The sequence below is a fragment of the Lemur catta genome, chromosome 13, assembly GCF_020740605.2.
Source record: "Lemur catta isolate mLemCat1 chromosome 13, mLemCat1.pri, whole genome shotgun sequence".
Taxonomy (NCBI): Eukaryota; Metazoa; Chordata; class Mammalia; order Primates; family Lemuridae; genus Lemur; species Lemur catta.
Genome location: NC_059140.1, coordinates 61700638 through 61727509, shown reverse-complemented (window position 1 = coordinate 61727509; position 26872 = coordinate 61700638). Strand labels below are relative to the sequence as shown.

General features: G+C 36.3%; 2 protein-coding genes across 2 annotated transcripts in view; one reads left to right on the top strand and one right to left on the bottom strand.

The window, feature by feature from the left end:
• Positions 1-1108: 1108 nt before the first annotated feature.
• Positions 1109-21613, bottom strand: GPALPP1 (GPALPP motifs containing 1). Its single transcript, XM_045567245.1, has 9 exons — positions 21409-21613; positions 17487-17619; positions 16868-16969; positions 15211-15295; positions 12075-12206; positions 11498-11662; positions 6749-6847; positions 3289-3507; positions 1109-2651 (listed from the first exon to the last, which is right to left on the bottom strand). Exons 1-8 carry the CDS (start codon positions 21494-21496, stop codon positions 3289-3291), a joined length of 1023 nt encoding a protein of 340 aa, XP_045423201.1. The 5' UTR covers positions 21497-21613; the 3' UTR covers positions 1109-2651.
• Positions 21614-21677: 64 nt separating this feature from the next.
• NUFIP1 (nuclear FMR1 interacting protein 1) overlaps positions 21678-26872 on the top strand; it is a 42890-nt gene continuing 37695 nt past the window's right edge. The window contains exons 1-2 of the mRNA XM_045567244.1: positions 21678-22122; positions 25956-26038. Of these exons, the coding sequence (XP_045423200.1) occupies positions 21717-22122; positions 25956-26038 (489 nt within the window). The 5' untranslated portion in view covers positions 21678-21716. The remainder of the gene's footprint in view (positions 22123-25955; positions 26039-26872) is intronic.

Genomic DNA, 26872 nt, shown 5'->3' with positions numbered 1-26872 from the left:
AGTGATAAGGGCCTCCTGTAACTACAGTAGTTTAAAAACACTCCCCCATGAGCCTACATTTCAGAATAATATTAACATTATTACCCTACATAAGAAACAAAAAACGCCATAATGTTTTGGGATCAAATTATTTATACAATAACCATTAATCTATTCTAGAGCATGTAAGCCTCAGCACTACGCAAATCTCAGCCTCACTTCTAAAATTAAATGTTAGTGATAAATTAAATGTCAAGTGGTTGCTACTTCTAAACAAGATTAAAATTAAAGCCTCTTAGGAAGACCATGGCTTTTCTTTTTTTTGGGAGCAGGGCTTAATTTACTATGTTTTACCCAATACAAAAAAGATTGAATTTATCTGATAAGGCAATCTTATTATAGGGGTAACCACCTAGCCACCATCTCTCACCTTTCGTTCCCCTCCCTGTTTCCCCACCTGCTACACCCCATAACCCCACCATTTACTTACCAGTAATGTGGTTATTATTTGAAGCATCTAAATCTATCTGAGATGGTAATGTAGAGAGCTGGACAAAATCATGTAATTTCAGGCACCATGAACTTAAATGTTACCTTCAAAGGTAAGAATGTTAAAGTATCTGCTCCACTTTATGAACTTAGTGTTGCTTTTTTCTTCTTCATTTTTAAATTTCAAGAAAGGTCACGTTCCTATAAAACTTGGCCAAGAAATGTAGGAAATTAAAAAGTTCTTAATAGAAAAACAACAATCCCAGTTTTCTGCCTGGAAAGGAGACTTGATTCAATTAGGCCTTTTGTAGCTGGAAGAGGGAAGTGAAGAACATCTTTCCATTCTGTGCGCATAGCTACTTTGCTCTCTTGTTGTCAGTGTTGTCGGATTGGGATTATTCTTTCCACGGGGCAAAATAACCTTTGGAGCTGGCCTTACATTTTGTTAAAATCGTCTTCAGCTTGGCATAAAAGATCATTAGCTCCAAGGTAGTAGCTCCTGGAAATACCAGGCAGAAAGGAGAGGTTTCTCTCCTTTATGCCAAGTTAATGGACACTCCAAAGGTGACGGAAGAAATGGTAAATATGTAATACAGAAATATCCCTATCCTTTTCAGATGAGGAAATTAAAGCAAAAATAAGCATCCCAAGATGAATTTTTACTTTAAAAAATACCAATTTCTCAAAAATATATATTAGGAATTTATATAAGGATGAAGAACTAGAAAACATTTTTTCCTTTCATTGGAAAAAAATTTATAGCAAAATCAAATGAACACAATGGAGACTCTCTTATACAAAGTTTTGTGTTCAGAAAATATTACCCATTAAAAATGACATCTTTAGTTAAAAAGTAGCTATGTTCAATTCTGCTTAGACAAGAAGCTTTTCAATTTGCTTAAGAGAATTAATTATTCATCTTCTTAATGGCAATTCTCCTTTAGTAGGCTTTACACTGATGTCATGAAAAAATACATTGTACTTCTATTATTAAAAGGAGAATAATTTGTACCATAATGTGAATGCGTTACTCATTTTCATAAAGCTTACATGAACTGGGAGTCAGAATCTTTTTCCATTAAAACCTTGTGCTTCATCAAAACTAGAACACAGAACTAGCATTAACAATTGGGATTAATCTGCAAGAAAATATAACTTACAGAATTTGCATTTAGGCTTTATGTAACAATAGTTTAATAGTTTAAATAGAAGTTCCTGTTTGACATCTTAAGAGGCAGTGCTCAAAGCATTACAAACATAATGGCTACCAATTAGGGTGGCTTATGACGACAGATTTTCCATTTCCATTTTTGTATTCAGGGATTTATTAGTTTAATTTCTTAAAAAAGGCTGTTCATGATTGTTATAAAAGATTTGACCCCAATAAATTAGTTACAAACTGTTAAGTACAGTATATAAATGGGTAAAGTAAGCCCATCCCAAAGCAAAGTTCTAGGACCTCAGAAAGCTTTGGTTGAGATCATTAGAGACTGAGTCTTAAAGATCCCATCCTGCTAACAGTTAATGGCATTATCTTGTCCCTCCGATTGCCTCCCCAAGTAATACTTGTTATTAAAGTTGGAAAAATCAAAGCTTTTCCTTGGCATATGAAATAACCCAGAGAGCTCTCTTTTTGACTTAAAAAAAAAACAAAAAAAAACCCCAAAACAAATAAAAAGCCCTGAGTGCTAAAACAAACAAACTGATAACAAAACAGACAAAATGCCACACCCTCTATTTTCACATAAATTTGTATTCACTGGCTGTAGTTTAGAGGGAAAAACCAACCAATCTCAAATTCAAGGACTTGACACACTTAGACAGGTTAAGTATATTTGACGAGGAGGTCCAGGCTGTGTAGAGATTCAGAGGGTAGTCCTGACCAGATCTTAGAGGGTACTTGTGAGACACCACAAAGATCAGGGGGACCCTCAAAATAATTATCTGAAGGAAAGACCATACTTCCTCAGAAGCCAAAGGCACACAAAATATCCTATTCTACACAACTAACATGAATTTTATGTTTCCACGTGACCTTAAAGGACACACAGAGCAAGGTAAGTTTGTATAGTTTTTAAGATTAAAGTAATCTCTAATCTTAAGAAGTCCAAAACAAAGGAATAAAGGTGGACAGACAGACAAGAGTATTCTTCAACTTTTCTTCATTGCACAGGGAAATCCCCCTGAGGTAAGAATAAGAAAATTCAGTAAGTTGTAAAATATCTCTAAATTTAGCTATATTTTCCTTTAAAATCACATTTGAATATTGATATAAGTTTCATACAATTAAAAATCATAAAGATTTTAAGAAGCAACCTCAGGTCTTATGTAATTCCTTAATCACCATTAGAAACCCTTGTCAGACTGGGCTATGAAAGAATGATGGAATAGTTCTGACCCTTAACTTACAGGGGACCTTTCCAAGCAATGAACATTTTAAAATTGTGATCTTATTTAACAAATTACCAGCAAACCTCCTTTCTTCATTCTTTAATAAAGCATGCATATACAGTCAAAGCTTGAAACCACACTTTCCTTTGCCATTTCTTATAAACTGAATTTTTATTTTAGCATTTTTAACAGCATCATTTTGTTAGGTTATTACGAAGGCAAGACTATTTTTCCAGTAAACCATATTTTTTATCCCACAAGGCTGACTTTACAAAAATCAGTTCACTTATAAAAAAGTTAAATTATAGGTTTAGAATCTACTTTCTAATAAAAGGAAATAGATTTTAGCAAACAATTATTAAAGACAAGGGCATTTAGAAAAGTTCAAACTGATCAGTATGAAAATATATCTCACTGAAGTATACTTACTTATAAAAACATATTGCCTTTGCCATGTGAAAATCTGGTGTTTAGTTCTCTAGATTTCTTTATTAGGGCTTTTTTCTGAGCTTCATCAAACCGATTAACCTTGAGATCCTTATCACGGTCAAATGGTATTCTCTCTTGAGGCTTATTTTTATCTTCAGCAGCCTTACTCTTTAATTTTTTATGATGAATGTCCATAAGAGATTCTGATCTTTTTGATTCCTGGGGAGAGCAGAGGAGCAGAAATAAAACCTTAGCTTGTTTAGATTACCTACAGAATATGATTATGAAACAGAATAATTAGATAGTAGCAGTGCATATTATGGAGAGCTATTTACAAGCCTCAGTGTTTTTCCAAATCCAATATAGTATCTATGAAGAAAATACATATCCGAGGCAAATTCAATTCAATCAAAATGAAGATAGCTACAAACTACATGCCATGCAATAAAAAAGAACAAGACACAGAGGAAACAAATATTTAAATAACCATAATGAAAAGTGTATGGTTATTCAAATACTAAAAATTAGAGTACAAACCAAGAACAAGAGTGTGAAAGGAAGAGCAATTATATTCTCACTTCATGCACTAACTGGTTCTTGAAGCCTACTTGGGTAGGTAGGAAGGGAAGGCACTGCCAGGCTGAAGCAAAAACAAAGGCAAAACAGAAAAACAAGAGCACAGAAGTGGCAAAATCCAAGCTCTGTGCAGGATATGTTGACATGTTCCACAAGCTTAGAGAATTTTTGTTCCTTTCAGTTTCCTGTTCTTTTTTCCCCTTACCTCCCTTATTTTTTAATTTCTTAGCTAGGGTAAGTGTTCACATTTTTAGATATATCTAGTAAGACAAGGTCTGGTTTAGAATGGGCAATTTTAAGGTTACTCCAACTTCATGTAGTCTTTCTGAAAATTATTTGGTCTATAATACATCTTGTGAAGTTGCTTCCCCTTTCATTTCAGCCCTTTCCCATTTAACAAAGGAGACTACAGAATATTGTTCAGGAGAGCAAAAGTCTTGAGGGCACCAAACAAAAAAGTCTGAAATACTGGTATGAATCAAACTTTCTTTAATCAGGAAACTATAAAGCTGGGGGGCTTTGTGTCCTTGTGTTTTAAAACACATTTTTTGTAGGAGTGTAGTGTCCTTTAGAAATGAGTATTTTGGCTCTTGTTGGAATGTTATGAATTCAGATATACTGAAGTATGAGCAAAGGAACAAAGGACAGTTTTTACTTAACAACCATATCTCTTCCAGGTCCTGCCTACGGCCAAAGAATAGGCTTGAGAGCAAAAAAGTGAAGAAAGCTCAAATAATGAACAAAATAACAAGGCACTAGTAAGAAATGTTGAAGGTGACAGTATCTTATTTCATCCAGAAGACAAACTCATGGTACCTACCCACCTACATTAGAATTCAGCAGTGTCATATGAATGATCATTAACACATTTATTTAGCTGAATGGAAAAAAGTGAAGTCAGACCTTCCGACAGAAAGTCAGTCTAACTTGGCTGGTTTGACAAGAAATGACTTTGTCAATTAGGTTATGTGGTAGACAAGTCATGTAAATTAAATGAGCTCAATCTGGAGCTATAAGGTTTTAGCAGAATGTACAAAAGATACTACACCAGTAAATGTGTATTTAAATTAGCACTATTTCCCTTTTCCCACCCCTGCTCAGTATACTGAGTTAAACAAAGTACCTCTTAGTCATTTCATAAATCTTGATAAAGTCTTAAAGAAACAAATTGATTTATAAAATCAAGTGCTTTCTAATTCTTTATTTTTAATAAATTGAAGAAAATAAGAAAATTATGAAATATTGCTAGAGAAGACTATAGAATATAGTCTATAAAAATAGGCTCTCAATACACAGAGCATGGATAAATAGTTAACAACTCAAGTTCCAACTTCACAAAAATCTGGGTTGCAATGATGGTCCTGCTGCTCTCAACACTGGTAACCCTGGGCAAATAATCTGTCTCATTTCCTCTTCTGTAAAATGGTACTAGTCATAGGAGTAATTTCCAATTATTTGAATGAGGGAGGAGTTAAGTGATCTAATGAATATAAAGAATTTAGCATAGTGTTGGCTATATAAGAAACACTCAATAAATCCTCATTGTTAGATTTATTGAGCATTTACTATATTGCAATCATCATACTCTCTGTGAATTAAATGTTATTATTCCCATTATACAGATTGGGAAGGAATAAGAAAACATATTAATAGGACCGAAAAAAAAAAAAATCAAAGGAAGTCCTAATGAGTTGACAGTTCAGAGGTCATTAGTAATAATTTTTGTTAATAGATCAATATGATGTTTAAGAAAATGACTCAAATTGTCCAAAGATGGGAGCATATATTCAGGGCAACTTGAATCTTTTTTATATGTAATTCATTATGGATATAAATTTTGCCTCTAATATTAAAAACATTTCATATGGCATCCCACACATTTTGATATGTTGTATTTTTATCATTCAGGTCTAGGTATTTTCTAACCTCCATTATCATTTCTTCTTTGATGCTAAGTTAAATTTTGAGTTTTTCTGATTCCAGTTGCATAAGGTTTTTAAGTTTTTCTGAATTTCAAATTCCTTGTGGTCAGAGAATATAGTTTGAATGGTAATGCTTCTTTCAATTTTCTTGATTCTTGACTTTTGAGCTGGTCAGTTTTCATAAATGTTTCATCTGGGTTGAGTTTTCAGGTCAGTTTCCAAAAGTGTTTCATGTGTGCTTTCTGTTTGTGGTATTGGTCAACATATGGCCAATAAACCAAGCTAACTATATTTTAATATTTGTGGAAATTTTCATTAACTAATGCATTGGGAACAGAAAGTAATTTTCCTGAACACTTTTCAGGGACCAGTGGGTTTGGTAATTTACATTTATTTTTTGAGCTAGAACATTTACCAGTTTTTCTTTCTTTTTTTCTCCAGAGTAAGACAGAATATAAGAAAAAATGATATGCCAAATGAATACTGACCTGTTTAGTTTACTAACTTAGTTAAAATATGTTTTAAAAACATTTTTCTGCCATATTTAAATCTTTATATCAAACATTCCAAATCTGCTTATAATTTAAAAACTTTTTTTTTTTTTACCTGGAGGCACACCCTAGAAGCCTTGAGCAAGTGGACTCATAATTTAAAAACTTATAAACTGAGGATCTCTATGAGTTAGCAGAACTCTTGCTTTCTCATCAAGTGCTGCCTATCTTTAGTAATTAAACTTCTGATAACAAGTAAAATACAAATTGAAAACATTACATGAAGGATTTTATGTAAATATGTATATACACACATGGAATAGAGTTGAGTATTTTTCAGGACAGACGTATAAAGAAAAGTCTGAGGACAAGAGGCAGACACATAAAAGAAAGAGAAATAAAGAGACAAAATGAGAAGAGAACTAAAAGATAGAAAAAATAAAAGGCTATATACATTATTTTCTTACTTACATTATATGAGGATACCTGCTCAGCCAATCTCTTATCTCTTCCTGACAATGTATGTTCTTCATCCTTCTTATTGAATGACTTCCTTGCTTCTTGTGTTTCCTGAGGAATGAACACACAAGATACATTACTGAACCATATAATTAAGACAAAATAAAAAAGAAATATTACTATTTTTACCTAGATTAAGTAACAAGAGACTAAACTAAGCCAGGCTTGTTGAATCCCTTCCAGTCAGAAATAGTAATGCAGTTGATAAAGGATCAGTTAGTATTCTAGTCCATGATTTTCCTAAAAACCAGAAAAAGAAAAAAGAAAACCCTACCTAATTAACCAACTGGAAGAAATCACCCATTTATTGAACTCAGGATGAGCTTGATTAATAAGGATGAAATGTAGGAGTGAAAATAAATAAAAAGAAATTCCACATTATTTGTTTTCAAAAATACTAAAATCACTCTTGGGGGAAAAAAACAAGAAAAAAAAAACCAAATAAAAGGTGTACATTTTGAAAAAATAAATAAATAAATCTGTCTTTATTTCCAGATCATATGACTGTCTATGTAGAAAACCCTGAAGAATCTACCAAAAAACTCCTGGAACTAACAGACAAGTATACAAAGCTGTAAATATACAAAATATACCAGCAATAAACAACTGGAATTTGAAGCAAAACAAAACAAAAATATCATTTACAATAGTACACACACAAAAATGAAGTGCTTAGGTAAACTTCTAACAAATTTTAATTAGAGAAAACATAGAGTGATATTCTAGAGAATATACTCCCAATTAGGAATGAAGAAGGCCCATGTAAAAACTACTGAAAACTACTGGGCTCAAAGCATACTTTTATACTGTTGTTACTTGCTTAGGAAAACCAAGGAGGCCTTCATACAATGTTTACCTTAATAACAGACTAAAACAACATTGTATTTAATAAAGTATTTTAGAAACACAGGAGTAGCTCATTTCTTATTTTTCTATAAAAATTCCCCAGAAAACAAATACTTTTAATTGTAAATATTAAGAGAAAAATGATATTATAGTAAAATGGAGATAAAAATCTAACTATTCAATATTAAGAGGTAGTAGATCTTGTCAGACTGGGAGGTGAGGACATAACATCTCATTCAATGAATTTAGGCAAAACACTTTCAATTCTTACTAAAGAGAAATCTTACTTCTTTTAGGCCATGTTGATTCAGTGAATGTGAGAACATCAGAGGTATGAGAGATGTATGTTGGGAAATCAAATATAAAAAGATAAAGTGAGTTAAGAGAAGGAAATTTTGCTAAGATCTATTATAAAAATTATTCAGGAACTTTACACAGAATCAAAGACACCGGAAAAGGAACAGCTCTGTGATACTACATAGTTTGAGAAATAAATATAAATGTGTGGTACTATATGCTGTAATACAGTATTACATAAAATTTAAGAGATATTAATAATCCCTTTATGAGTCCACTATAAATACTGAACAAAACATTTCAGCATGGAAAAAAACGACCAGGTCTAAGGAACACAGTCATAGGAATTAAAATCAGTAAAGTTCAAACTGTACTGACTGGTTCCATTTGGTCCATTTTTCTATGATATTTTCCTCTGATGATGACTCCCTACAATCTGGCTGTAGGCTACACAGGCTACACATCTATTCATCTATGATGAGGAACAGAAGGATAAAACAGAAAACAAATAAATGTAGGAACAAATAAAAAGTCCATGTAAGCAAGGGAATTAGCTGTCTTTTTGGAGATAATATTCAAGGTTAAATTACAAAAACTCCAATATATTAAAAAAAAAACAGCTAAGAAAGAATAGACAGGCATTTCAACATTAGCCTTTCAAAGTTTGTGGCTCACTTATATTCCACATCCTTTGTTACCTCTTCTGCCTCCACATATGTTGGTTTTCCTCACCTTTCTATAGTGACTCTAAGATTTCCTTTAATCTTAGAACAAAACAGAACTTATAACATTGCCAAATACATAAGTAGGATGCTAAAATGTGGAGACTTCAACATGCCATCCACATTTGAACACTTTATTTCAAAACCAATTCTCCACTAAAAAGAAAACTCCTTAAGGAACTCTTTCATCTTTCTATCACCTGCAACCAAACATAATGCCTGACAGAACAGGAATTCAATTTATAGTCACAGGATTTACAGTTACAGGTTATTAAGTATGAAATGTCTGATTTCCTTCACTATTAAGTTTGATGGTTGATATTTCTGACATTTCATATTGACACTTCTTGTTTTATTTTTATTGTGAAGGTACATCTTCAGTCTGTCAAATGCATGGTTTGGCTTGTGATTTATCTTTCAAATTTTTTTAGAGCAATTTTTGTGAAACCATGGATAAGTCAAAAATTCACGTTATTTTTAACGTGGAACAGTCGTGGAACCAGTGCAGTGCAGACAGCTCGAAATATCAATGAAGTATTTGGGAAGGATGTGGCTAATAAATGCACAGATGGTTTCAGAAATTCCATTTTGGTGATTTTAATCTTGAAAATCAGCCAAGTGGGCGACCTAAACCCAAGGTGATGAGCTGAAAGCTGTAGTGGAAGCGAATCCATCTCAACCTACATGTGAATTAGTAGCAAGGTTTGATGTTACTACTCTAACAATGTTGGATGATTTGAAACAAATTGGCAACATAAAGAAAATGGATGGATGGGTACCACATGAATTAAACAAGTGTCAGAGGAGAAATCGTCTAGAAGCTTGTCTTTCTTCGGTGTCACCACATAAAGTTGAACCATTTCTACACTGTATTGTTACATGTGACAAAAAATGGATTCTTTTTGACAATCGTAAGCAGTCAGCATGATGGTTGGGAAGTGCTGAAATGTAGTCCCAAACTGAATATTCATCAAAAAAAGCTAATGGTGTCTGCCTGGTGACCTAGCACTGGTATTATTCACTATAGCTTCATGAAACCTGGTCAATCGATTATAACAGATGTCCACTGCAACCAATTGGATGAAATAAGGAGGATGCTTGTGATTAAGCAGCCAAGATTGGTCAATAGAGACAGGCCAATCCTCTTCCAAGACAACGCTTTGACCACATGTCGCACAAACAATGCTGCTCAAACTACAGCAGCTGGACTTGGAAACTCTCTGTCATTCACTGTATTCACCAGATCTGGCACCAACTGACTACCACTTCTTCCAGGCTTTGGACCACTTCTTTGCAAGAGAAAAAATTCAATTCTCAACAAGCTGTGGAAAACACCTTTCGGATTTCGTTGCCACTCTCTCCAGGCTACTGGCATAAACAAGCTACCATTAAGATGGCAAAACAGTGTCCATAGTTTAGATGCATACTTTGATTAATTGTACTACTTCTTGCTTGAGATATAATAAACTTCTGATTCAAAATTGGACATTTTGTATTTAATGACCTAATAGAAATCCTGATAATTCTAGGTACTGATGAACAAGATAAACAGCGGGATGAATTAAGTGTGGAAGTCTTTAGGTCAGAACTAATGAATTTATAATCATAGGATGACAATTAGTAAAGATAGGATATCTTATGGAAATTAAAACCATTGCATGGAATAAATTTCAGGAGTAGTGCTGGGGATACTGGTTCAATTCCTAACATACAATGAAATATTTCGTAATAAATGAAGATTCAAGAAGAGAAATAAAAAAATAATAATATATACACATTTTTGGTAATTTATTTAATGTATTAATTAAGGGACTTGTTGGCTATCTTGATAGTAACATGAAGCTTAATGTACCTGAGATATGATCACTTTGAGAGAGATTCTCTAGGTATCATTTAATTTGCTAGGTTAACCTGCAACTTTGGTTTTTTTCAAGTTATTTTAAAACAGCAGACCCTGACCTTTTTGGCACCAGGGACTGGTTTCATGGAAGACAATTTTTCCACAGATGGAGGGGGTGGGGCTGGTTTTGGGATGATTCAAGTGCATTACATTTATTGTGCAGTCAAACCTTTCTGCTAATGATAATCTGTATTTGCAACCACTCCCCAGTGCTAGCATCACCACCTCAGCTCCACCTCAGATCATCACATTTTAGATTCTCATAAGGAGCGTGCAACCTAGATCCCTCGCATGCACAGTTTACAGTAGCGTTCGTGCTCCTATGAGAATCTAATGCCTCCGCTGATCTGAGAGGAATAGAGCTTATGTGGTGATGTGAGTGATGGGGAGTGGCTGTAAATACAGATGAAGCTTTGCCTGCTTGCCCACCCACCACTCACCTACTGCTGCGTGGCCCGGTTCCTAGCAGGCCACAGACTGATACTGGTCAGTGGCCTGAGGGTTGGGGACCACAGTTTTAAAAGATACACTTTCATGAAAATAGTATGATGTAAAAAGACCAAGAAATTTGGAGTTGGAAAGGTCTAGAATGGAATTCTTTTGTCATCACTTACTAGCTTTGTGACCCTAGAAAAGTTGACCTCCTAGAGGTTAGTTCCTCTCTCTATAAAATAAGGTCAATAAGCCTATGTCTGAGGGCTTTCTTAAGGTTTAAATGAGAAAGTTTATTGAGAAATAGTAACTCAATAGCAAGCAATTAGTGTCACTTTCCTTCCTCATAACTCTCCTTCAGGAAAAATCTGTATTTTCCCTTTGGAATCTTAATTTTGAAAAATAGTACCCATAAGTAATTTTGCCTTATATCTTTTCTAAATGGAGCCAACATGGACAGAAATATAAAAACAAACAAACAAACAAACAAACAAAACCTCTCACCTTAGCTTTCCTTTCCCTGTCAGCTGGAGTGTCTGTCCAGATTGATCGATCTCCAGATTTGTCATCAGCTCTTCTCTTAAAAGTTCTTGGCCCAAGACCAAAGTCTTTCATTTCCGGAGGAAGCTCCGTCATCCATGACTCTCTTACAATTGGTTTAGATGAATCCTTTAAGAGAAATAAAAAGTTTTAAAAAAATGTAGCAAGGAAAGTATATATACAACACTGTACAAACTGTACATTGTTTCTCAATTCAGGTTTCAAAGTTACTTAATAGACTCTAATAGAAAAAATTGGTATTTTAGTTACATGTATTTGTTGTATACATTCCAAATACTTTCATCCAATTTGTTATTCTTTTGATTTTACATTATCTTTTGCCATACAGAATATTTTCAGTACACAAATTTGCCAATCTTTTCCTTTATAGTTTCTGGGTTACCTAGCTCTTAAATTTTCATTATATATATGTTAGGTATGAAAAGTATGTATCAAAATATATATATATTTAATGTTAATTTCTAAAATTTAAATTTCTAATCTAGTTTATTTGTTAGAGTAAAATGTCTTTAAAACTTACATCATCTCCTTTAGTCAGTTTTTCTTTCATTCTCTGGGCCCTTTTTTCAAACTCCGTTGTTATACTGTAGTTAACTGGTTCTTTTGCAGGCATTGGTCCAACAATGTTCTCATCTTCACTGCTATCTGTTTCCTTTTAAAATAAGACATTACCTTTAAACCAAGAGCTGAGCTATAGGTTATAGAAAATAATCCTAAATTACTTTAATTTAACTACACCTTATTGCTCATTGAAACTAAAACAAAAACGCAAACAACATATTGCTGGCTCCTCAATGAACAATGAGGACCTTTTCTTTGCCTTCCTCAAGTGCACAGTATAGAGAGGATCAGTCCATAGCATGTGGACAGTCCCACCTCTCCTCTTATGTCCATGGTAGACTTCACTGTCTTCCTGATGGACACAGATGTGGTCTCAGAGTTCTTCTCAACATAGTATTCTAGGTATTTATTACCAATTGGTCAGAGATGATACAGTTGAAACTATTTTCATTCCTGGTACATAAAAAGCTCTTTGGAATAAGAGGTACATAGCAGGGCATTCTTGGGAACTGTACCAGCCTTCATGACTCAGTAGAGTCCACTGAGATAGAAATGCTGTGTAGTAACTCCAAAACAGAAGCAAATGAGTTAATTTAGTTCCAAAAGTACCTTCCTTACACCAAAGATAAAAGAGTATTATAATAATTGAATTCAACTTATTCTTATAAAATCATTTTGATAAACCATCCCCATGTATGATTCTGTGTTCGGTGCTATATGTGCCATATGCATTAGGTACTAGGGTTTAAAGGTAGTCCTTGTCCTCCGGAGAAGATTTATTACGATGAATAACAATACCATATTTGTCTTCCTGTTCTGACAGGCAGCTTCTTCCTCTTGTTTTTCCAAATAAGCAGGATCAGGAGTTCATCTGTATTGCTTTCATTTTCCCCACTAACCACCCAATGGTATCTGTGGTTTCTTCTTTGAACCCTTATAGCAATGCTATCTGTACAATAATTAGGTAATTATATATTGGCTTTTGGCTTAGTCTAAATCACACATACACATACACACAGTAATTATGGACTTTGGTATACAACACTTCATTTGATCCTTGTAACAAAACCCTGAAATGGTATTATTTCTGTGAGGTTTTTTTTTTTTTGAGGAAAGCCAGGCTTCAAGAAGTACATTTAGAAAAATAAGCAACTAGTCTGATTTTATAAAATTAGTATCTAAGAATCAAATATTCCAAGATCAAGGCCAGTATTTTTTCTATTTATATGACAGCAGCCCTTCTATTATTTTTTTTATTTCAACTGTTAGTGATTTAACTTTAAGTATTTATAGCTTCCTCTCTGGAACAATGTTTCCTGCCCACTTTGGTGAGCTATCTCCAACTCATCAATCTTTAGTTTAGACATTTTTTCCAGGAAAAAAGTCCTTTTCTCATTTCTTCAGATTAGTTTAGATTCCCCTGTCATGGTTCCATGTATACTTTGTCTTGCCTTTTGAATCATTCACGTTAGGAATGACTTAATGTATGCATTCCCCCACTAGCTTGTAAGGGCGATGAGGGCAGCGACTGTGCCACGACTTTATTTATTCAACAAATATTTCTGGATGTCCACTATGTACCAGGCATTTGTGATAAGAGAAAAATCTCTGTTTTTATGGACCCACAGTCAAGTGGAGAGAGGCCAACAATAAACAAAAAGAAGCAGTAAAATTAATGGTTTCTCTGGTAGTTATAATACTATGGAAAACTTAAAGGAAGGAAGGGGATAAAAGTAAAGGGTCAGCAAATTTAAATTTGGAGGCCAGAGATGACCACATTGGGAAGACGATAGTTCAGCAAAAAACTGAAGCTCTTGGAGGTCAGGTATGTAGATATTAGATAATATCTAAGGGAAGACCATTTGGGATAGACTTGGACAGCAGGATAAATGCTCAGGGGTAGGAGCTGGCCTGGGATATTTGAGGAGGAATAGTAAGGAGCCTGGTGTGGTCACACCAAAGCAAAAGATAATATCAGAGTGCTAGCAGGGGCCAGATTGTATAGGGTCATGAAAGGACTCTGGTTTTTACCCAGAAAGAGCAGGAGCAGTTTGATGGCTTTGAGTGTTAGTGACACGATCTGACTTCATTTCATCTGGACCCTTCTAGCAGCTGTTGAGAAGAGGCAGTAAAGGGGGAAGGGCTAAATAAAGCATGAAGATCAGTAAGAGAGGTGAAATACGATGGTCACTTGGACCATGGTGGGAGCAGAAGTGGTTGGATTCCGGATGTCTTCTGAAGGTAGGAATGACAGAATTTGTCGACAGATTCATTTCTGTGACTATATGCCTGACACATCGCAGGTGTTCATGATCTTAACCACTGCATTATACTTCCTTTCAGTGACAACCTCCGTGTAACTGTTGAAGTCTTAGTGGAGATGAACAGGAGTCTCTTGATTGCATGAATTCATATATAGGAAGGTACCGCAGTATACTAGACTGAACAAGTGATTTAAAGTATTAAGAAATGGGTCTGAGCCCTGGCTTTGATATGTAAAATCTGTGTAATCTTGGGTAAGTTACCCAATTTCTTTGGTTTTTAGCATTTGTAAGATGCAGACACTATTTATTTCACAAGAATTATAAAGTACTCTACAAATGCCAACTATTGTTGAGAAAAATAGCTTTTGTACTTTACTTCAAAATCATTGGCTCTATCTTTTCATAAATTCGCTTATGTACCACTGCATTTGTTATATACAGCTACTAGAGCTGGGCAGAAGAGACTTAATTTCAAAGCAAATTTTTTAATTAAAAAGCTTATGAGTTTTCTCTCCTGCAGGCAAAATCACAATTCCTTAAACCCTTTCATCACGTTCTATTTCTCTAACACTTTAAAGCCACCCTTCAAAGATAAGAATCATGAACAAATTAATAACACCCTGTCAACTTTGTTATTTTTCTAACAGGATCTCAGGTTTATGAACAGCTTTTGATTTCATCTCTTATGTTACAATCTTAAATCAATCCGAAGATAATTGAGTCTTACATTTGAGTCAAATGCTTGTAGTTACTACATTTATAAAGCTTGGAGTTTGTTCCATCTATTCTTTAAATGAAAACTTTCCAAACCTTAGAGTTGAAATGTGATACCTGTTGTCTTGGATCATCTCTGCCCTTGTCACTTTTCTGTGTAGATTTAATGAAACCAGGTGGCAATGCAGGGCCTATTATAGGCCTGAAAAAGAAAATGTTAACTTTATCATTCTCTCTGACTTTAAAAAGCAATTTTCAGAATAAAAGTTCACAAAAATAATAAAGCCAGATAGTAATAAATATTAAAAATAAGAATTTTATTTAACACATTATTTTTACTAGTATTACCTAGTATTTTTCTCTAGGAGTCTTTAAAAAACCTAATCTTTACATTTTAACTTTCTACTTGTTAGTCAATAATTAGATACTAAGCCAATAATTCTCAATCTTTGTGACACTAGCATATGCCCACTTCCTAAAAAGAACTATATTAAATAAATATGATCATGTTTATAAAAAAGTCCTTTTGATGTATTAAAACCTGTGAAGTTCTTTTTCTATTTTGTGCCCTGGCTTCCCTTCAGTTTTGATATACACTGTCCACTGAAAAATACCTTGGGGGTATTATAATTACAGTCAGAATTACTAAAGTAGAAATTAAAGTCTTCCAAGAACATTTATAGCATGTGCATACAACATCAGCAATCTATGGTACATGTACCACAGAAGCATAAAAATCTATATATCGTCCTCACTAATCCAATCATGATGTGGAAGTGCAGAAGAATGTAGCTAGTTTATTGAGACCCATAGAAAGAGGAAAGGTGCTGGTTTAACCACATTTCAACCAGTGCAAATTTCTGTTTCCTTAAAACAATCCTGGTTGGTGTAAGTTACTCTACCTTCTAGGGGAGCAAAATAAAATAATGCCCAAGGTTAACACAATTAGTAAGTGGCCAAGCTGGAGTTTGAATCCTGGTCCACTTGATGTTGAAGTTTATTTTCTTTTGAGCTGCCCTATTGCCACATTATGAGGCAACTGTCATCAATCCCAAAGAGAGAATTGCCTCAATACTGGGTCTTAAAAAGAAATAGCCTTACTTCATGTAGAGAAAAAATAAAAAGATATTTTTCCTGTTCAAAAATTGGGGAGAAGGCCGGGCGCGGTGGCTCACGCCTGTAATCCTAGCTCTGGGAGGCCGAGGCGGGTGGATCGCTCGAGGTCAGGAGTTCGAGACCAGCCTGAGCAAGAGTGAGACCCCGTCTCTACCAAAAATAGAGAGAAATTATCTGGCCAACTAAAAATATATATACAAAAAAATTAGCCGGGCATGGTGGCTCATGCCTGTAGTCCCAGCTACTCGGGAGGCTGAGGCAGTAGGATTGCTTAAGCCCAGGAGTCTGAGGTTGCTGTGAGCTAGGCTGATGCCACGGCACTCACTCTAGCCTGGGCAACAAAGTGAGACTCTGTCTCAAAAAAAAAAAAAAAAACAAAAATTGGGGAGAAGAATAATGTTCCACCTAGCCTACCACAAAACACTTCTGTTAGTATTAAACAACAGATGTGGAATTTTTTTATAAACTATAGAAGTATCATAAACAAGTAAATTATTTTTATTATAAGGAAACAACTACTTTTCTCTAAGAATGACTCATTTCAAATGTTATTATAAATATATAGGTTAAAAAACAATTTCAGACAACTCTTTAATGAATTAACAGACACTAGTTAAACACTTAGAAAAGACTGGCCTTAAATATTACACATTATCACCTTGGAGGAGAATCATCCTGCTTTTTAAATCCAGGAGGAAGGGCTGGTCCAAAAAACCCATCATCATCATCATCATCATCATCCTGATTTCTCCTCTGTTTTCTGAAAACATAGTAGTATAACTTTATCTATGTATATATGTCAAATTTTTTTCAAAAAGAGAAATTTTAATTTTTAAAGAAAGCATCAATTTTAACTAGTTGTGTAGACACTGAAACAATACATTAATCTTACCAAATAAGAAAAAAATGGACACCACAAAAGTTCTTATCTTTTCTTGGAACTTATTTTTGGCTTAAAATTATTAGACATTAGTTACTTCTTTACAGCAGTAATATAGCTTTATGATTTATTTAGGCTCTTTAGTCACTTCAATAATACCTTAAGGAAAAATCTTCTATATAAGAATTTTATTGAAGTTCTAGATATCACCACAGCTATACACTACTAGAATACATTTTTTGTAAAAAGTATAGCTCATGATAAAATGCCATATGAAATGATTTCTTCCTGTGCTGTATAAATGCAAGTATGATATCCCCTCATTAGCTATATATTCCAGCCAGCTTGTATTAGGTTTGAAGCTTGGCTTATCATTTGATTTAATTAAGTGACTGACCTTGCAGTTGGACCAGTGTCATCTTCTTCAGATTCTTGATTTCCTTCTTCATACAAAGAACTACTGTCTTCATCGCTGTCTGATGAGTCTGAACTACTGCTTTTATAATTAGGGGGCAGAGCTGGTCCTGCAACTAAAGAAGATATGTTGTGTACGTCATAACTAGCCACAACTATTTCAATGAACCCTCCTAGCTGATATTTTTTACTTTCTTTTCTGAAATTCACAACACTGCCTGTATATCATTTATTATGGACTTTAATCTTACTTGCTCCTGTTTTACGTATAGTGGTTTTTGTCTGCTCAGCTCCAGGAAGGCAGAAATCATGTCTTACACAATCTCTTTTATAAGATTCACAAAAACTTTGTTAATACCCAAATTATAACAATAGCATACAACTGCCCTGATAATGTACAATTTTTCATTTGTTGGTGCACCTCTCAAAACAGCTTCATGATTTTTTTTTCTTATAGACAGCATGTGGTAGACAATATTTATGCCACAAAGCTAATGAAACAACAAATTTGCCACTCTATAATATACCAAAAATCAAAACGATCTATTATGATTTCTAAGAAGGACCACTTAGGAAAAATATCTTTACTGGCATCAATGTATTATATTTCTCAGTTTTCAAGATGATTTTCCAAGCAGAAACAAAACTAGAATAACTCTAAGTTTTCCTGCTTGCTGATAGAGATACAGAGGATAAGGCTGCCCTGAGATGGGGATGCTGGGGAGAGGAGAAGGGTCTTCTGGGCCCACTCATCCAAGGGACTTGCTCTCATTTTACATCTCAGCAGAATTACAATTACTGCATGATGTCACTGCATGATGTCACATAGACACCACCGTCCATGTTGATCCTGAGTAGTGATGCTAAATGGCTACTGCCATAGTTCCCAAGCTTGGATGTTTACCACACTCAGCAAAATATTTTTCTGAAAAAAGATTCCTGGGCCCTTTCCTCAGAGATTCTGATTCAGTAGGCCTGAAGGAGGGCCTAGAAATATGATTTTCCAAAGAGCATCCTAGGTATGCCATTCATTCAATATTAACAGTAACAAAAACTTAAATATAGTAAATAAAAAACAAATAACATGTTTTGAGTTCTTGTTTTAAGAGATGCACATGCATTAACCTTTTAAATTCTAATAACAACCCTATTAGGAAGGTATTATCACTATTTCTACTTTACAGATGAGAAAATTTAGGCACAGAAAGGTTAAATAGTTGCCTAACTTCACACAACTAAACAGTGAAAACTGGGATATGAACCCAGGAGTCTGATTTCAGAGTCTCAACTGCTATCCTAGATTATATCTGACCTCTATCCTCAATGAATAATGTGACCCCATAGGAGACTGGGGGATTACATTTCACAGTCAACATCCATCCATCCATCCAACAAGTACTTATTTACTAAATACTTCTAGAGAAACAAACATAAAAAGAGACAAATAAGATCAATTCAGATAGTCAAAGTGCTGCTATGGAAATAGGAAAAAAGTGACACTGAGCATGTGGGAGGGTAATTTTAGACAGCAGGAAGGTGAAGTCCTCTCTGAGAAGACATTTGGATGGAGACTTAAATGATAAGACAACAGTGGCCATGGGGAAAATATTCTAGACAGAGAAATAGCCTGTGCAAAAGTCCTATGGAGACAACAAGCTTGGTATGTTTGAGGGACAAAAAGGCCAGTGAGGCTAAAGCAAAGCAAAATGACAAGATGAAATTATAAAGGGGTTAGATTATGTGCTTTGGAGTCAAACTCCTTAGCTTTGAATTCCAATATGGCCACTTATCAGCTGTGTGATTTGGATAAGTTACTTAACCTTCCTATGTTACACTCTTGCTTTGTAAAACGATGTTAATAATACATAGTTTCAGCCTCACAGGGCTGTTGTAAAGATTACATGAATTAATTTATACAAGCTACTTAACACTATCTGGCATATAGCAGTGCCCAATAAATGCTAGTATAGGCTATAATAAAGAGTTTGGATTTTAATTATAACAGGCAGTCACTGGAAGGTTTTGGGTCAGGAGAGACGTGATCTGAATTACCTTAAAAAAAAAAAAAAAAAACCAAAACTGTCCACTTGTGGACAACAGACAAGGGGATCAGGAATAGAGGATACTCATTAGAAAGTTGATAAGAAAGTGTTTGATTTGCAACATAGTTTGAAGGAAAGGCAAAGAGGACTTACTAATGGTTTGGATGTGAGAGATGCAGGCAAAAATCTATAGTGTGATATATTGAATATGAAGACTATTTGTACTGACAAACTTCTTACAAGTCCAGGCAGAAGAATAATGAGATAAAAAATGTTACATGTAGATTATTTGGCCACTGTTTGAGGATCAGCTACCTAGGAGGTTCTGAAGGGAATGGAATTATAGCAGGTGGGATTATGTGCTTAAAAATGGCATACTATGTGTAACATACTGTGATTAATGAAGAGGCAAAGTCATTCAACAAATATCTACTAAGGATCTTGTATGTGTCAGGCAGGTTGGGACAATATTCCTTCAAGGTAGAGGGGAATACACACATCACACATGTACAGTGTTAAGTGTTGGGGGTGGGAGCAGAATGAACACACAAAAGAAACAACAGAGAGTAGATAAAGGAGTACCTGAAATCAATGTTGGTAGAATGATGGAAGCAAATCACAATAGAAGTATCTATGTGGGAGATAGTGGTTGCTTATCTGATAATCCTGCCTTGGTTTAAAATCAGAGAATATATGGTGAACCAGAAATACTATACATGTAAGGAACCCAACTAGGTAACTTGGTTAACAGCACTTTTCTTCAACCTTAGTTACAGGGAACTTTCCTTGCTAAAACAAAAGCATGGCTTTTTAAAGGCTATAAAAGAAATGAGATCTGGAAGGAAATCGGTAGTAGAAACATGGCCTCCAGGTAGTCAAAGAAGGAAAATGAGATTCAGAAATAGTAGGATTACCCTTACTATTCTCCAACTATAGTGTCAGTCCTAGTCAACAAATTAGAACAAACATTAAAGGAGATTAGATATAAAAGGAGGAATCTGCAAAGCATTTGTTTGGTATATATTACACAAAGTGCCTACTATGCATTAAAGTATAAGACCATAGTGCACTGGCGGAGACAGATATGACAACAAATTATTCAGACACAGTGTATTAAATATGCAGTGTAATTAAATAGGAAAAAAACCCCGCGGGTAAAAAGAAAGGGTTGACAATGCTTGGGAAAGTTTGTAAAGGTTTCGTTGAAGTGACATTTAAGTTGGGCCTTGAAGGATGGATAGAAGCTTGTCAGTTACGTCTAGAAGTTCAACCAGAGGGAGGTCAGAAGAAGCCTAGAGCATTGAGGAACTGCAGAGACACTCCGACTGGTTTAGTACTCGGCTGTGCAATGACAGAATGAGAGGCTAGGAAGGCATGTCACGGGCTGGACGGCACAAGTTGTGCAAGGGTGTTGTATGTCAGAAGGCAATATGGCACGGTGGTTAGGAGACCGGCTTCGTTCTCATTCGGGCTCCTCCACTTACTAGCAGTGCAGTCTGGACACCTGCATGGGCCTCAGTGCATCCCTTTGTAACATGGGAACAATAGTCTGTTCCTTATACAGGTGCTGGGAGGATTAAATGACTGAACGTGTATCGATCAATGAGCACAGCGTCCGGCTCATATTAAGTGCTAAATGGGAATGTACCGTCAGTACAATGAAAGCTCGTTTTCTGAGGAGCCCCCAACGACCTCCTCTCAACTCCTACGGCTTGGGAAGAAAAGTTAGCTCCGGTCGGGGGGCGGGGCGCTCATTCCCCACTGCTCCGCCCTCCCAGGCCTCAGACCTTTCCGTAGAGAGCAGGGGCCGGGCCAGAGAGGGAGCGGACGGGCCTGGCGGGCAGGGGACACGCCACCGCTTACCTGGGCTGGGGTCCCGCTCCTCGTCCTCTGCTGTCCCGCGGGCCTTGAAGCCAGGCGGCAGCGCCGGTCCAATCAGGTCCCTTGCCATCCGCGGTGGCGGACACTGGGCACGGATACAAGTCTCTCCACGCACGTCAAATTTATCCTAAAGACATCCCGCGATTCGCGGTGAGGGCTGGAAGTTTTTCCGGCGCCGGTCAATGACGTTTCAGCCTGTGGTTGGCTGAGCCGGGTAGTTCACGGGAGCGGAAGTGACGCTTAAGGCTTGCTCCACAGACGCATGTTCGGCTCCGGACCTAGTGGATGGCATGGCTCAGCCGGCTAGTGGTTTCGTGAGTCCTACGGGATGGCTTCCGGCTCCCGAGCTGACTCCCACGTTAGGACCCTTGAGCAACACTGCCCAGCTGCCGAATAACTGCATGCTCTGGGGCATGGTGCCGCCACAGCCACCGTCGTCGACTCCTGCAGCCGGGTCAGAGCGTACCTCGGAGACAGAGCGCCGCAGGGAAGCCCAGACTCTCCCCGGAGCGCCACCCCCCTTCGACGCCCAGATTCTTCCTGGGGCGCAGCCCCCCTTCGACGCCCAAGCCCCCGTTGATTCTCAGCCTCAACTAAACGGCCAGCCTTCCTGGAATTTCCAGGCTTTGACATCATGGTACTGGAGACAGTCTCCTGCTGTTTTCCCTCAGCATCAGAAGTCCTACAACCTTCCCGGTAGGCTGTTGTTCCTTGTCGTAGCACCCCTTTACTTTGTTACCTCCGTTCTTCCCACTCCCATTTCTCCCTTTCCTCTCTCCACTCTGTCTTGCATTCTTGGCGTCTGGTTATTAATGTCTCAAAATATGTTCAACTAGAATATTTTTCCCGCCTGTTTATTCAGTTTAGCAGTTATTTGTTGAATTCCAACTATGTACCAGGAACTGGGAATATAGCAGTGAACAAAATATACAAAAATCCTTATTATTATGGAGCTTAGTGTCTCTGTAGTGTAGGAAGACAGACAATAAGTAAAATAAAACATTACATAGTAGAAGGTAATGAGTGTTGTGGAGAGATAAATCAAAGAAGAATGATAATAGTGTAGTTTTAAATGTCATTGTTAGTCATAAGGAACTTGACATTTGAGCAAAGACTTCAGGGAGGTGAGGGATCAGAATCATGCATGCATGTGGGAGAGTACGGATACAAGGAGAAGGAACTGCAAGTGCAAAGGGCTGAGGGCAGGAGCTGTACATCAGAATGGGAGCCAGTGTGGCTAGAGAGGACTGAGCCTGGGCTACAGTTGTAGAAGAATGGGGAAGAGGGTAAACCTGGTAAGTCCTTGTAGGTAGATCATGGGACTTTGTTACTGTTGGGAGATGAATAGTACAGGAGAGTGGCATGACCTGTTTCATGAGAATTAAGAGGATTAATGTGGCTGCCAATGGGAATTGGCAGAAAGGGAGACCAGTTAGGAAGCTGTTGATTTTGGCCAAGTGAGAAATACTGGGGACTTGGACCAGGTGGAGCTCGGGTTGGTGAGAAGTAGTTGGAGTCTATTATCGATGCAGGCATACCTTGGAGATATTGGGTGTTTGGTTCCAGACCACTGCAATAAATCAAGTCACAAATTTTTTGGTTTCCCAGTGCATATCAAAGTTTATACTGGAGTTTGTTAAGTATGCAATAACATGTCTAAAAAATGTATCTACCCTGACTAAAAAATACTTGATTGCCGAAAAATGCTAATGATCCTCTGAGCCTTTAACAAATCATCATCTTTTTGCTGGCCGTTAGTTTTGCCTCCATTTTGCTGGTTGCTAATTGATCAGGATGGTGGTTGCTGAAGGTTGGGGTGGCTGTGGCAGTTTCTTAGATGGCAATGAAGTTTGCCTCCTTAATTGACTCTTCCTTTTACAAAAGATTTCTCTACAGCATGCAATGCTGTTTAATAGCATTTTATCTGCAATAGAACTTCTTTCAAAATTGAAGTCAGTCGTCTCAAACCTTGCCACTGCTTTATCAACTAAATTGTGGAATATTCTAATGTCCGCTAAATTTATGGAATATTCTAAATCCTTTGTTGTCATTTCAATGTTTCCACCATCTTCACCCGTAGTAGATTCCTTCTCAAGAAAGCATTTTCTTTTCTTATGCACCAGAAGCAACTCCTCATTCATTAAAGTGTTATCATGAGATTATAACAATTCAGTCATATCTTCAGACTCCACTTCTAATTCTCTTGCTGTTTCCACCACATCTGCAATTACTTCCTTAACTGAAGTCTTGAACCCCTCAAAATCATCAATGAGGGTTGGAATCACCTTCTTCCAAACTCCTGTTAATGTGGATATTTTGACCTCCTTCCGTGAGTCATGAATGTTTTTAATGGCATCTGGAAGAGTGAATCCTTTCTAGAAAGTTTTCAATTTACTTTGCCCAGATCCATCAGATGAACAACTGTCTATGGCAGTTGTGGTGTCATAAAGTATGTTTCTTAAATAATAAGACTTGAAAGTCCAAATTACTCCTTGATGCTTGGGCTACAGAATGGATGTTGCATTAGCAATCATGAAAACATTAATCTCCTTGTACATCTCCATCAGAGCCCTTGGGTAACCAGGTACATTGTCAGTGAATAGTGGTATTTTGAAAAGAATCTTTTTTTTTGAGTAGTAGGTCTCAACAATGGGCTTAAAATACTCAGTAAACCATGTCATCCAAGCTTTGTTGTTCCATTTATAGAGCACAGGCAGAGTAGATTTAGCCTTATTCTTAAGGGCCGTACAAAATGAGCATTGGCTTTAACTTAAAGTCACTAGGATCACTAGCCCCCGATAAGAGAGTCAGCCCGTCCTTTGAAGCTTTGAAACCAGGCATTGACTTCTCCTCCTCTCTCGCTATGAAAGTCCTAGATGACATCTTCCAATAGAAGGCTGCTTCATCTACATTGAAAATCTGTTGTGTAGTGTAATCACCTTCATTAATTATCTTAGCTAGATCTTCTGGATAAAATGCAGCAGCTTCTTTGTCAGCACTTGTTGCTTCACCCTGCACTTATATGTTATGGGATGGCTTCTTTCCTTAAACCTCATGCTAGCTTCTGTTTATTTTTATTTTTTATTTTTTGAGGTGGGGTCTCTGGGCTGGGCTGCCCACGCCCAGTGCAGTGGCGTGATGTGAGCTCACTGATCAAACTCCAGGGCTCTATTGATACTACCACCTCAGCCTCCCTAGGAGCTGGGACTACAGGTGTGGGACTACCACTCCCAGCTAATTTGCTAGCTTCTAACTTTTCTTTTGCAGCTTCCACACCTCTCTCAGCCTTCATATTATAGAATTAAAGAGAGTTAGGGCCTTGCTTGGGAATAGGTTTTGGCTTACCAGCAAAGCCTTTCTTATGATTTGTGTGTGTTCACTGGAGTAGTGCTTTTCATTTCCTTCAAGAACTCTTTCTTTGTATTCACAACTTGGCTAACTTTGGTGCAAGAGGCCTAGTTTCTGGCCTGTTTCGGCTTTTGACATATCTCCCTCACTAAATTTAATCATTTCTAGCTTTTGGTTTAAGATGAGATATGTATGACTCTTCCATTTACTAGAACACTTAGAAGCCATTGTAGGATTATCAGTTGGCCTAATTTCAACATTGCTGTGTCTCAGAATAGGGAGGCCAGAGGAGAGGGAGAGAAATGGGGGAATGACTGGTTGGTGGAGCAGTCAGAAAACACAGCATTTATCAATTAATTTCACCATCTTACTACATAGGTGTGGTTTGTGACATCCCAAAACAATTACAGTGGTAACATCAAAGATCACTGATCACAAATGACCGTAGTAGATATAATAATCGTGAAAAAGTTTGACATAATGAGAGAATTACCAAAGTGTGATGCAGAGACATGAAGTGAGCACATGCTCTTGGAAAAATTGTGCCGATAGACATGCTTATTGCAGGGTTGCCACAAACCTTCAATTTGTAAAAAGTGCGATAAAACAAAACATAATGAAATGAGGTATTCTAGTGTATTTTAAAGGTAGGGCCAACGTGATTTGCTGAAAGATAGGCTATGGGATGTGAGATGAAGAGGAGAGAAGGATAATTTAAAGTGTTTTGCCAAACAACTGGAAGGGTGGAGTTGCCGTTAACTGAGGTAGGGAAAAATGTGGATGGAGCAAATTTGAAAGGAAGACCAGGAGTTGAGTTTGGAATATGTTGTGTCAAGTAGAGATGTTGAATAGATTTTTAGCTATTCAAGTTATTTAGTCTGTACTTTCAGTGGAGATTTGTGACTGGAGCTACACATTTGGATGTCATCAGAATATATTTCGTATTTACAGCTGTGAGATTATTCATTTAAAACCATTCTCCAAGTCTGCATGAGATTTCAATTTACATTAAATTGAATCCAAACAATCATTTACTTTGTGCTTGTTGCTGGGAATATAAGTGTTGGCTAAGTCAGGTGAAATAGGTTCATAAGCATAAATCACAATACAGTGTGACTGGTGATAGAGGCATATATATAATAGTAGTTGCAAACATTCACGGATTTCTTTTTGTTTTTTAGTTAAACATTCTCATTCTCCACGAAAATATGATGCGAGGTGCACTGCCTTCAACTTACCTCCCAGTAGAAAACAGAAAAAAAAGGTATTTTTAAGATGTTCTTGAATTTGACACTTTGGTCCCTGTGTCACTGTTTCATATCTTGCATTTCTATCTTAACTGTCTCAGTGTTTTGTGTCCACACAGTGAAGCCTTGCTATAAACAGAATTTTTTAAGGATCTTAGCTGTAAGCAAAAACTTCAAGCAAAATCTTTTTGAGAAATGGAGAAATTATGGAAAAAGAGAACATTGAGTCCATTTCAATAGAGTGTCAGGAGTGAAAATAATTGAGAATTATTGTTACAGATAAATGTAAATGTTATTAAACCTTGATAAAGTAGAAAAAATAATATTACTAGCAGATTGGGAGGGAAGGGATGGAATTTAGGGAGAAGAATAGAAGTCCAAACTTTTTCTGTTATAAAGTTGAAGCATGGAATTAAGAACAAACTATAATGACACAAACCTTTTGATTTTCATGATTTTTTTTAACATAGGAATAGATACTACTGTGATAAAAAAGCAATTCCTGAAACCATTTTCTATATGGTCTATTGTTTTAATTATCTTTTTTATTTTCTGTTTAAGCGTGAAAATAGCAAGTTGGAAATCAAAAGTAATCTTTACCTAAATGATTCTTCCCCCTGCCACGGTCTAAAAAATAAGTACAGTTATTTTTCCTAAAAGATGAAATGCTATTTTTACTCTAAATATTTATTTTTAGATCATCTTGACATATGTTGTACTAAGTCTTAATTAGATTACCAATTTGAAATCCATTCATGGTTTATATTAGCTCTACTTAGTTTAAAAATTTTTTAAATCATGGCTGGCTCTTGCTCATATATTTGCTAAAAATAAAATAAAGAAACAGAATC